This window comes from Neophocaena asiaeorientalis, unplaced genomic scaffold (genome assembly GCF_003031525.2).
Source record: "Neophocaena asiaeorientalis asiaeorientalis breed wild unplaced genomic scaffold, Neophocaena_asiaeorientalis_V1.1 scaffold21, whole genome shotgun sequence".
NCBI classification, from domain to species: Eukaryota; Metazoa; Chordata; class Mammalia; order Artiodactyla; family Phocoenidae; genus Neophocaena; species Neophocaena asiaeorientalis.
In genome coordinates, this window is record NW_020174053.1 from 2,043,627 (window position 1) to 2,057,065 (window position 13,439).

The 13,439-nt window shown below is 38.2% G+C and overlaps 1 protein-coding gene across 4 annotated transcripts in view; it reads left to right on the forward strand.

The window, feature by feature from the left end:
- DIXDC1 (DIX domain containing 1) overlaps positions 1-11,909 on the forward strand; it is a 64,436-nt gene extending 52,527 nt beyond the window's left edge. For all 4 annotated transcript variants that reach the window (XM_024754257.1, XM_024754259.1, XM_024754258.1 and 1 more), the window contains 3 exons: positions 5,954-6,059; positions 6,996-7,104; positions 8,662-11,909. In XM_024754257.1, the coding sequence (XP_024610025.1) occupies positions 5,954-6,059; positions 6,996-7,104; positions 8,662-8,742 (296 nt within the window). In that variant the 3' untranslated portion in view covers positions 8,743-11,909. The remainder of the gene's footprint in view (positions 1-5,953; positions 6,060-6,995; positions 7,105-8,661) is intronic.
- Positions 11,910-13,439: the final 1,530 nt, after the last annotated feature.

Sequence of the window (13,439 nt, forward strand, 5' to 3'; positions counted from 1 at the left end):
TAACAAAAATCCCAATCCCAGCTCAATTCCTGACTAGATTGGCTCAGCTGTCCCCACCAATGGCCGGGAAGTACAAGCAGTGTGCCCATTTCTAGACATAAACCTTTTTTACCTTAGTCTCTACTGTCTTACACATGATGTCTGATAGTCAATAAAAAAATTATGAGGCATCCACAGAAGCAAGAAAAATAAAAGCCACTGTCAAGGGTCCATAAGCGTCTATTCAAGAGTAGACTCAGATATGACTAGGATGTTGAAACCATCAGAAAAGGAATCTTTAAAAACTGTGTTAATGGCTGAAGTAAAAATGTTAATATAATGCATGTACAGGTGAGGAATTTTAGCAAAGATATGGAAATTATGAAAAGGAGTCAAATGGAATGTTAGAAATAAAAATAAATATTGCAAAGATAAAGGGTGCCTTCAGGGACTTCCCTGGTGGTGCAGTGGTTAAGAATCTGCCTGCCAATGCAGGGGACACGGGTTTGAGCCATGCTCTGGGAAGATCCCACATGCTGCGGAACTAAGCCCATGTGCCACAACTACTGAGCCTGTGCTCTAGAGCCCCCGAGCCACAACAACTGAGCCCGTGTGCCACAACTATTGAAGCCCACTCGCCTAGAGCCTGTGCTCTGCAACAACAGAAGCCGCCACAATGAGAAGCCTGTGCACCGCAATGAAGAGTAGCCCCCGCTCACCACAACTAGAGAAAGCCCACGTGCAGCAACGAAGACCCAATGCAGCCAAAAATAAATAAATTAATTAATTAAAACAAAAAAGTGTGCCTTCAGCAGGTTCATCAGGGTCATCAGAAGACTCAACACAGCTAAGGAAAGAATCAGTGAACTTGAAGATAGGTCAATAGAAATTACCCAAACTGCAATACAAAAAGAAAAAGAGTAGGAGAGAGGAAAAAACAAACAACCCAGAGCATCCAGTAGCTGTGGGACGATATCAAATGGACTAAGTAAGATACAAGTAATTAGAATCCCTGAACAAGAAGAGATAGAACAGGGCAGAAGAAGTATTTGAAGAGATAAAGGCCAATTATTTTCCAGAAATGCTTTAAAAACATCACACTACAGATCCAAGAAGTGCTGAGCATTCCAAGAAGTATGAATAGCAAAAACAACAAAAGAGTCAAATTGCTGAAAATCAAAGAAAAGAGAAAATCTTTTCCCCCTTGAAGAGGGGAAAATTACTACATACGGAAGAACAAAGATGAGAATTACAGATTTCTTATTAGACCTTGCAGGTTATAGGATAGTGGGGGGATATTTTTAAAGCACTGAAAGAAAAAAATCTAGAATTCTACAAAAATTTCTATAAAAAAAACTAGAATTCTGTAGGTAGAGAGTATATATATATATATTTTTACACAAAACCAAGAGAATTCATAACAAGCAGACTTGCATGGCAGGAAATGTTAAAGTAATTTCATCAGACAGGAAGAGTATGATATGAAAGAAACTGGGAGATGCAAAAAAAGTGGTTAAAATGAAGGTAAATATAAAAGACCTTCCCCCACTTATTTTTAATTGCTCTAAGAGATAACAGGCTGTTTAAGGCAAAAAATGTATTGATGTATTACTGGTTTATGCCATATGTGAAAGTAAAATGTATGACAATAATACAGAGATTGGGATGGAGGAATTAGGACTCTACTGTTGTCACTTCTGTAGTTCTTACATTACATGTGATGCAGTAAATATCATTTGAAAGCTGACTGACTAATTAAAGATGTGTATTTAAATCCAAGAGCGACCACTAAATTTTTAAAGAATTAAATGACAAAATTAATAGTGGAGATAAAAAGGAATTGTAAAAATACTCAATCCAATAGCAAAAGAAGTAAAATATCTCACTATTTAAAATATAGTTTCCATGTTGAAATGGTGTATTCAAACTGAGAATCTAAACACACTGGGCTTTGAAGACAATACCAAAATATATACATGTATACATACATATATATACATATATACACATACACACATACACACTCCAAAAGCGGGGAGAAAAAGAGGATAAAAGAGAAAAGGAACAAAAAACATGGAACATATAGAAACAAGGGAGATGATAGATTTTAAAAATAATCTGGTTTTTATTACATAGCTTTTTACCACTTACAAAATTATTGTTTATCAGCATCATATTAATTGAGAAGCAGCCTTGTTTGATGGGGAAAACATAGCTCAACATTGTGAAGATGGTTCATTCTCCCCAAATGATCTATAGCTTCATGCAATTCCAATAAAAATCCTATCAGACTTTTCGTAGATATAAACAAGCTGATACTAAAATTTATATGGATGAGACTAGAATAGTTCAAAAAAAAAAGTTAAGAAAAAATAAAGTAGTTGAAGTGCCGCACTACCTGATTTCAAAACTAACTATAAAGTTAGAGTAATCAAGACAGTGCAGTATAGGTGAATGGATAGACACATAGGTCATTGGAACAGAGTAGAAAGTTCAGAAATAGACTTACTTATATTTGGCCAGTTGATTTTTAACAACAGTGCAAAAACTATTTGATGGCAAAAGGATAGGCTTTTCAACAAATTATTCAGAAAAAGAGCATTGACCCACACCTCATACCATATACAAAAAATCAACTCCAAATGGATCATAAACCTAAACTTAAAAGCTGAAACTGATTTGTGATGCCTTTTAAAATCATGTATTAAATTTACACACACATGTATACGCAAGGCTATGTTTCTGGGTCGTTTATTCTCTGAGGTTTTTGTATATGATTTTTATAGTATTGTCACCCTGAAACAGCAATTATCATTTTATCACATGAGTTAATGTTGAGTAAGACTATTTTTCCCTCATTAATCTTTTTCTGTTTTACTCGAAAAGCCTGTGCAATCCAACTCAGCCTTCTTCATTAGTCACCTGAAACTCCTCTCACTGATGTCATCAGTGACCTGTTTACCAAACCTGTCTTTATCTACTAGACCTCTGTGTGGCATTTGACATACTCTTACCTTCAAATTCACCTAAAATGTGTACATAACATTTTTTCGGTCAGCTTGGGCTGCCATAACAAAATACCACAGACTGAGTGACTTAAACAACAGAAATTTATTTTCTCACAGTTCTGGAGGCTGGAAGTCCTAAGATCAGGATGCCAGTGTGGTCAGGTTCTGCTGAAGGAGGGCTTTCTTCTTGGCTTGCAGATGGCTGCCTACCTGCTGTGTCTTCACATGGTGGAGAGAGAGCGCTCTGGTGTCTCTTCCTCTTCTTACAAGGGCGCCAGTTCTATGGGATCAGGGCTCCACTCTTATAACCTCATTTAACTTTAATCCCTCCTTAAAGGCCCTATCTGTAATACAGTCACATGGGAGTCTAGGGCTTCAACATATGAATGTGGGGAGGACACAACTGAGTCCACAGCAATATTATTTTCATGTTTTATTTTATTATATTATAACTGTTTTGCTATTTTACCCCACTAGACTTTGAGCTCCTTAATGGGTGGGAATTGTACCTAGTTTATCTTTGTATCTCTAGTACTTGATACATAATAGGCACCCAGTAAACATTTTAAATGGATGATACTTCTGTTCCCCTATCTTAGGTACTGGTAACTACCATGCATCTGTTTTCCTAGATCATAAATCTTAGTTATTTTTCCCTTTCCCTTTTATCCTTGATGTTCAACTATATCCAAAGTACTAAGACTTTTACCTTCTAAAGTTCTCTCAAATCCATCCCTTCTCTAGCTCCAGGGCTATATCTTACCCTTCCTCATCTTTCAGATTATTTTAATTGCCTCTTAATGGGATTACTGTTTCCAGAATTTCTCCCATCCAACCCATACTAGACCCATACTTGCTGCTAGACTGACCTTTCTAAAATGCCAGTCTGATCGTATCACTTCCTTTGAATATCTCCCCAGAGCTTAAGACTAATATCTAAACATCTTAGCCTGGCAGAGTCCTTTGTGATCTGGGCCCTGCTTTATTATCCTCATCTTCCATTACTTCCCAATGTATTACTTACACTCCAGCCTTACTAGTTGAGTTTCAGTTTTATAAATACATGATCCATCCCTTTTCATGCCTTTACAAGTATCCTTCATTCTGGGAATGCCCTTTCCAACTTCTATATCTGATATATTTTTTAGGTGCTTTGTTTAACAATTCTCCAACTATGGGACCTTTCTGACCTCTTCCAGGTAGAATAAACTACTTCATCTTCAGTCTTCTTGTGCAGTTTGTACCAATCTGATTTTAGTGTATTGTAATTATTTATTATCATACCTGTCATCTATATTGGACTGTAAAATCTTTGAGGTCAGAGGCATATAGTTAATTTTATATTCTCAAAATCTAGTGCATGGTAAGTGCTCAATAAATGTTTGTTGAATGAATGAGTGAAAGGATCCATCATAAATTTAATGATAAGAGTGAATATTTTATTTTATTAAAAAGCCAGTGTGTGCCAGGCCCTGTTCTAGGTGATGGAGTCAAAGGAACATCGTGGCATGTAGGTTTCAATAATTGGCATTCTTTGAAAAAAATTCTGAAAACTGATTGATTGCTGTGCGAAGAGAGAATGTTCCCTTGTCTTTCTCTCCTGTATTATTCATCCCTCCTACTTCCTTATTTTAAACCCCTTCCTAGGGAGTTCTCTCGTGGTCCAGTGGTTAAGACTCCATGCTTTCAATGCCGAGGGCCCTGTTTTGATCCCTGGTTGGGGAACTAAGATCCCACAAGCCGTACCGTGCGGCCAAAAAATCAAAAACAAAAACCAAAAAACCCCTTCCTAGAACTGCTCTCTGGTGGCTGCCTGTTTGATTGGGATAAATGCCTAGAATAAATGAAGAAAACGTGTAGCTGGAATTGCAGGAGTTATTTTAATAAAAGTTTAATTATTTTTGGTCCTTGTGATAAAAGTTTTTAATTGGTCTTTTCTTCTATTCTCTTAAAGTCATAATCACAAATAACTCATTGATTAAATTTTTCCATAAGTACCTATACAAAGAATAGAGACAAGATATGGATTAAGAAATTTAAGTTAAAAACCCCGGGGACCGGGCTTCCTTGGTAGCGCAGTGGTGAAGAATCCGCCTGCCAGTGCAGGGGACACGGGTTTGAGTCCTGGTTGGGGAAGATCCCGGATGCTGCGGAGCAACTAAGCCCGGGCGCCACAACTACTGAGACTGTGCTCTAGAGCCCGTGAACCACAACTACTGAGCCCGCGAGCCTAGAGCCCGTGCTCCGCAACAAGAGAAGCCATTCCAATGAGACGCCTACGCGTGGCAACGCAGAGTAGCCCCCGCTCACCGCAACTAGAGAAAGCCTGCACGCAGCAATGAAGACCCAACGCAGCCAAAAATAAATAAATTTATTAAAAAAAAAAAAACCACGGGGACCAACACATATAGATCCTGTGTAGCTAAGGAATAAAAGTAGACTTTTTGCCTTTTAGACTGGAAATATAAGGCCTCTTGGAATCTGAGTTTCTACGGTTACTTTGCTTCTGTGTTTCTTGTTCCTAATTAGTTGTCTTTTCATTGAAGTGCATGTGCATTGTCTACCACTGACCTCCGCAGTCTAAATGCTGGCAGTGTCTGCAGCTCCTGCTGTGTGTCCATTCTGCCCTAGCTGAAATTTTGCCTGGCTTCTCTGACCTCTTTTGACTCTTGGCAACAGTGCCTGTCAGAACAGTTGCTGTTCCCCTGTTAGAATCACCTGTGACGGGTGAGAAATGATGGTCCTTGTGATAGCATCCATGTCCGAAGCACCTCTTGTCTTAGTGGCCCCAGTGGTGACTTCCTGTGGGTCACACACCCTGTGGACAAGGTGTTTGGCAAGAGTGTGAAAACTGTGCTATGACCTCAGGCAGCTTCATTCTCCTGGGACATTTTGAATAACTAGAAATGATGGGTTGTTGGAAGCAAATTGAATGTTCTGACCACAAAGTCTCTCTCTGATTGCAGAGTTGTCTCACTCACAGAGCTCTCCAGCTGTCAGCAGCGCCTGCACGAAGGTGCTCTATTTCACTGACCGGTCACTTACGCCCTTCATGGTCAATATACCAAAGAGGTGAGATTCTGGGATCATTATTTCTCCTTTAAAAAGGACAGGAAGGCAGAATCATTAGTTACTGCCCATCTAACCAGCTGTAAGGTGTTTGAGAAGCAGTGTAGTAAGAAGGGCACAGGAGATAGAGATTCAAGTTCTAGTTTCACCACTAACCAGTGGCATTACAAGGTACAGACACAATAATAGTGCTTCCAATCCTGATATGCAAAGATGCTCCAAGTTAGGAAAGCAATTTTTTAAGTGTTCAAAATAGCTTCTGCTGATAGCTTTGGATTACAGCCTGGCATTCCAGGGCTACTTATTACTCATTGATCTTTGTTACTATTTGATGACTGCAGCTAACCTATAGAGAATTCATGTTAAAAACCTTCAAACACTCAATTAATATACTCCCTTCTAAGGTAAATGGCTTTGAAATAAAGATTTTTAAACTCTGGAACCAACTGCTGAGAGAGGTGATAAGATTTCCCTTTCCTAAAGAGTCTTGCTTGGTTTGTGTTAGAGGGGAGCTTTCTGAAGTAAAGATGGTGATACTTGATTTAATTCTACCAGCCTATAGAAATGGAATTGTTGCAAAGAAGGAAATCAAGAGAACTTAGACATATTGATAGTTTAACAAATTAGATTTCAGAGACTTTGTGTCTTATTTTCAGAGTAAAACAGAAAAAAAGTAATTTGGCTGCTGCCAAAGCAATAAATCTATTTTAAATTCTCAGATCAACCCATTAGTAATGCCATTTTCATTCCCTAATAGTGACTGGCTCCCTAACTTCTGCTGTTTCAGAGTCATCTGGGTTATCAAGGGTGGTGACCTAACAAGGCCACGCTGTTTCTGCCTCCAGAGACTTTGGCAGGGGCCTGGATTTAAAGCTGACATCTTATCTTTCCAACCTACTGATAAACGGTCTATTTTAGTGTTCTCTCTTTTTGTTGCAGGTTGGGGGAGGTGACACTGAAGGATTTTAAAGCAGCTATTGACCGGGAGGGAAATCATCGGTATCACTTCAAAGCACTGGATCCTGAGTTTGGCACTGTCAAGGAGGAGGTACAGAATCCACAGGGAGCCTGGGTGGTGGTATTGCTGGTTGTTCTTGAACCCTAAAGACTTCTACTCAAGGACTAGTACCCAGAAGTACCTCAGTTCCCTAACCAGGTCAGAGGAGTTTCCCAGTGCCTCCAACCAGTTGATTACTCTAGACTGAGAAGGTTCAGGGAATGGCCCAAGAAGTTGATAGCTTCTTTAGTTCAAGGTCTTAATCACTCTAATCAAACTTGGATAGAATTTTTATTTTAAAAAGGAAAAAGTTTTGTTAGGGAAAATAAAGAACCTACATTGAACAAATGCTTGGCTTTCGAGTCTCTTTTCTATCTGTAACCAAACCTTAGAAAACTTTCTGCTTCCTATGTAGAGCAAAATAAACAAACTGGCATGAATATATGAAACTGTATATTGTGGTGGTAGTTTCTCATATAATGAAAATGAGGAAATTCTGCAAAGTCATCTATGCTTATTCTCAACTCCTTGACTATTTTCTTAGCTTATACTTCTACTTCTCTTTGTAACATATCTGCCCAAAACAGACCTTTTCTTCTTTTTTTTTTTTGAAAGAGAGTTCTGAGTCATGATGTATTAGGAGCGCTCTCATAGTGGTTACAGAATGAAAAAGGTTGGAAAAGCCAATACTTTATTTTGTAAGGATTTCCTGGACTTTCTTGGCGGTCCAGTTGTTGAGACTCCTCACTTCCACTGCAGGGGCCACAGGTTTGATCCCTGGTCGGGGAACTAAAATCCTGCACGCTGCGTGGTGCAGCCAAAAAAAAAAAAAAAGATTTTCTCACTGAAATGTTTTAATAACCCTTTTTGTTTATTAGTGGCTTAGGAAATGAATTGAACGAATGAGTGAAAAGAACTGCATGCACACATGTTAAGATTGGTCTTTGTTCTAACCCTCTCTTTACAATGCTTCGGGCCAAAATTTTCCCCTTTCTCATTTTTTAAATGCTTATAGTACTGCTTTCTTTTGAGAAGCCCAGAGTGCTCTATGGTTAGTAATTTATTAATTCTTATAAATCTCTATGAGCAAAGCAGTACTAGAGGGATGCTTTTACCATTTCATAGATGCGGAACTAAGGATATATAAAGCATATATATATATATATACACACACACACACATACAGTGTTGACCTTTGAACAGTATGAGTTTGAACTGCATGGATCCACTTATATACAGACACTTTTCAATAAATACCTACTACAGTATTACACAATCGGCAGCTGGTTGAATCTGAGGATGCAGAACTGTGGATATGGAGGGCCGACCGTGAAGTTATATGTGGATTTCTGACTGCACAGGGCCAGGGCAGGGAGGGGGGGCGGGCAGTGTCTCTAACTGCTGTGTTGTTCAAGGGTCAACTGTATATATATATTTTTTACCAGTTATAACTTTAGGGACAAAACCAAAGGGACATAGGCTCTAACTCAAGGCTTTCCTCTATACTTTTTTATCCTTTATGTCTGAGATCTTCTTTTTCAACCACAGATGTTTAGTGAGACCCCCTGTCTTATAATTTTTTCATGGTGGCTTTTCTTCTTTCTCTAGGTTTTCCATGATGACGATGCCATCCCTGGATGGGAAGGGAAAATTGTAGCCTGGGTGGAAGAAGACCATGGAGAGAATTAATGCTGACTATTAGATTGAGGGCTTGTGGAACTTGGCAGTCCCTGGCTGCTTCACTCAGGAGAGAAGACTAAAACCAGAATACACTAAGAAGTTTTTAGTTTGTGCTGCCAAAACAGAAGCTTCTCCAGGCGTGACAGCTATAGGCCAGTCCTATTTCTGTGCCTGGCACGTGTGGTACTTAAAGTCCCTGTCCAAAAGTAGACCATGGGTTCTTGTGGAGTTCCTTGTCCGTGGGAACACAGTGTTTTATTCTACTCTGAGGACAACAAACCGAAGGCCTTAACCATTGGGGATGGATGATCCCACTCCTTTATGGGCATGGCTGCTATTATCTGGAACCTGGGAACTGGATGCATCACTCCTGTGTGTTACAGTATTATTTTAATTGGCCTCAGTGGTTGCAGCAGAGTACCAGCATTTGTACTCACAGACAAGGTGAAGGTACCAGCTTTTTTGCTTCTTTGCAGCTATTGCAAACCAAGAATAACTCGTAAGGTGGTACCAAAGATGAAAGCCCACTCTTCAGGAATTTTTTGGACTGGACATGGATGGTGCTGAATTGTTGAATGGATTGAAAAAGGGCTGCCCATATTGTGCTATATACTATGCTAAAACCATAATTAAGTAAGACCTTGGGCTGCCTCTTGTGTCTTAACTGGTTTTGCAACTTGTCCTTTAGCCCACAGAGGGCATATTTCATGTACTGCTCATTTTCTCCGGGGACTCTTTAACTTTAGAGCCATTTTTTCCCCTTCCAACTGATGAACTTTGTGTTTGAAAGGAATAAGGAGTGAAAGTCTCCTTTCAAATCCAGGCGGGTATGGAAAGGTGCTGCTACCCATGTCTTCTTGACTTTCTTTCTCTCATGACTTTCTTTAGCTCATGGCATCTCCTTTGCAGTCAAAAGGAAACAGACCATTAGCTTCAGTATTTGTGATTTATAAGTACTGAGCATGAGTTACTGGTCTACCCCTCTTCATTTCAAGGCCAGAGTTATTTTCTATTATATATTTAGTCTAGGCTGATCCTTTGGCCACAAAAGAAACCATGGGGGCATGGAGCATGAGTTGTGAATGGCAGGGTTGATTCTGGGTGATAACACCTAGAATCCTTTCTCATGTGCAACACTGTCAAGTGTAGAAGCTAAGATTTAAACTTTCAGAGATTACTTTATATCTTGAGTTTTCTCGTTCATTCACCAAGCACCATCAACCAATCAGATATATCAGTCTCTCTGCCTGTGATCACCAGTGTACACTGCCAACCAGAAGAGTCAGACAGATCAGCTGTGGGTTCTTGACCTGTCTGTCTCTAGTTCATCTCCCCTTTTCAGCCATTTCAACAGACGACTGATCGGAGCTCTGAGATGACATTTTGTTGTTTTATACAGATGTGTCTTTAAGTTCATGTTTGGAGAATTCTTTTCTACTCATTTGCTTTTTGTCCAAGAACCATGTCTATTTTTATAACTTGAGTGAGAGTTCTGTATATTCTCACATTCTGTATACCAGATCCATTTTCTAGAGAACCCAGTTGCTTTTATAAAAGCCTGTTGCTTTTATACAGGCTCTGCTCTTCTTACCAGCCCTTGTGGTTTCGGAACAAGCTTTATTTTATTACAAGTATACTAATGACAGATTATTCCAATTCTACCAGCCATTTTAGTTATGGAGTTAGTTTTACGGAACCTATTTGATGGCTCCTCTAGCTGACAGAAGGAACTCAAAAGACACCTGATGTCCTTCATGTAAGTTTACCTGGTCTCCTCCTACTGAAGAATGATTTCTCATCAGAAATGACTGGGAAAATTTGGGAAAGTCATTTATAAGCAAGAATAATTCATTATGAAAGCAAACAGAAGAAAACAGTATATTCTCCATTCCCCCCCCAGCCACCCCCCACCCCCAAGGAAATCTGGAGAAGAAGTCCTCATGTCACCAGTTTCTCTGTTGCATGTATTTTAGTGTTTTGCTATAAGACAGCATGAGGGTTATCAGGCCAAAATTTGTTATTGTATTTTCAGTACAATGTATTTTGAACATCTGTCGCTTAAATCAGTTTTACTTGTCAGTTTTCTTTCAGCAAACATTCTTACTATTATGTAGAATTTAACTTTTCAGAGAAAATTAAATCAGAGAAAATTTTCAGAGTCCTCTACCTTCTTTGTCTTTTATCTCTATGTCTTTTGGAAAAGGAGCTGCATGGCCTTAGTGCCTCCACAGAAAGCTTAAGTTGAATTAATAGCTCATTAATCTCATATGCCACGGGTGATACCTAAGCACCCCCATTACAGGATGGCACACCAGAGTGTTTGCATAAAATGTGTTGGTAATCCTCATTCCAGTTTCTAAACAGAGGAGCCTTCTAGGAGGAGTGTGCATTGATTCATTCTGGTTTGAATCGTCTCCTATTTGATACACTAGGAGGCCTTTTGACTTATTCAGAGCATTACCCCCTACTGGCATTTGTGTGGGACAGTCCATCCTGCTACTGCTGAAGTTCTCTTTCTTTGAGAAAACTAAGGAACTAGAATGTTTAGAGTTCATGAAATAATCTCTAAACCTGATTTAAAAAATGACCCTCTCACAAAAACTAAGTTAGTAAAAAGCTCAATTCCTTAAACAGTCTTCATTTAAAAACTGAAGACTGTTCTCACTCAGTTAACTAAAGTAGCTGGAATTGGAACACTTTACAATTTCTACCTAAAGAATTTAGGTTAAACTTACTTGGTAATATCAATGCTGCTTACTGACCAACTTTCCAGCTCTTTTTGACCAGGAAGTTTGTAAATTAAGGAAAATATCTTTATACTCTGTATTCAATCCAAGAGGACTCTAATTACTTAAAATCATTTAGGTCATAATAATTTTCATTTTTTTCCATAAAATAAGCATTATGATTGCACACTCCTTCTATTGTCTGAATTTATGTAAGAGGTACAGCTTGCTTAAAATATATATGTAAAGTTATATTTTCTTAGAAACATGGATGTTTGCAACCATTGCTTTCAAAGAGATTATTACCATGTATTCTGTTTTACGTTTTCATGAAGATTGTGTTATACCAGAGGCTTCTGATTATCAAAGTGATAAACAGTTTTAACTGTCTGTACCAGATTTGTGACCTAATTTAAAAAAAACCCAGAAACAAACTACGAATAAAATGGAGTTTGCAAACTAAATACCATTAATAATTTTCACTTGTGTTTACTGACTGAAATTAATCAAGAAAGCCATTTACATTTAGTGAAAGTAAATTTCCTCAAGTGATCTCCCTGGTATCATGTTTACTCATTACTTGGGGAGTAATAGGATTACTTGGAGAGATAAGGATTACTTTATTGCTACAGATATTACTATTGGTATTTCTAATGTAAGTGCAAAATATCAATAGGTTATACTATCAAAGAAAATTCATTTACGTAGCACTTCTTTTGACATTATATATAAATGTGCAAACAAGTAAGAACCCAAGACTAAACTGTATGACAAAACAGTCTCTAATGCAAAAGCAAGAAACATTAACAAGAGGCTTTCAGGAATGTGTATTTAAAAGAACCAGAACTTTCAAATTAATTTGAAAGATGCCTTCCTAAAACTTAGCCTTCATTTATCACTTTAAATGTCTTATATAGCTAAATCTTTAGCCCTGGGTGCTTTCACTTGCCTTCCAATTACATATTTTCAACTATTAATTACAAGCCATTTTAACTGGGTTATTCCATTATTATGTTAAAATTAAACATGTAAAGAACTTTCACTACCAACTAATTCCTCTTTACATCTAACCCATTCTGTATCAGTAATATCATTCTACAAGTCTCAGGACTGATTTGACAAACCTAATTATTCCTAGCTTACCTCTGTGGTAAACTTACCACTCCTAGACTGTTTGACCTGTGCCCTCTCATGATTTAGCTACACCTGTAAAAAGTATATTCAAAATGCAAACTCGCTATGCACTGAAAGATGCAAAACAGGTTTAAGCAAGGCTACCTAAGTAATTGAACAGCAAACTGAAGATCATCTCATACAAAGACTAATTTAAAGTAATTTAGATCCAGTTATTCAAATGCAGTGGAAGTACTGTAGTAAGATATCTTAGCCAATTCAAAATCGTTAACATTTTTATAATAATTTACAGTTACAGTATAAGCCCTTTCACTAATCACAATTATTCTTACGTTGCTTCTTCCAGTTGTTACTCATAAGTAGTTTTACATTATGGTAACAATATAATTGCTCTACTCCTATTTTTATTTTATTTTATTAATGTTTTGGCCACACGGTGGGGCATGCAGGATCTTAGTTCGCTAACCAGGGATTGAACCTGCGCCGCCTGCAGTGGAAGTGCAGAGTCTTAACCACTGGACCGCCAGGGAAGTCTCTCTACTCTTAGTATTTCAAATGTGCCTTTCCATTTAATCTGGGAATTTTGTTTCTCACTTGTACTCCCTGCATATTATCCTGCCAGACAGCCGTGCCTGCTTAATCTTTTCCTCATTTTTGGATAGTTAACGTTTTTCCAATTCTTTTTCTGTCATGAAGATATTAAAACTTTTTTTTTTAACCTTATTTTGGATGCCTTAAGGATACTAGAATAGGATTTGGGGGAAATGTGCAAACATTTTTTCCCTGGTTCTTTTTCCCTACTATCCTACCATCTCTAAAAACAACCTCCCGACGAATGCATCTCCT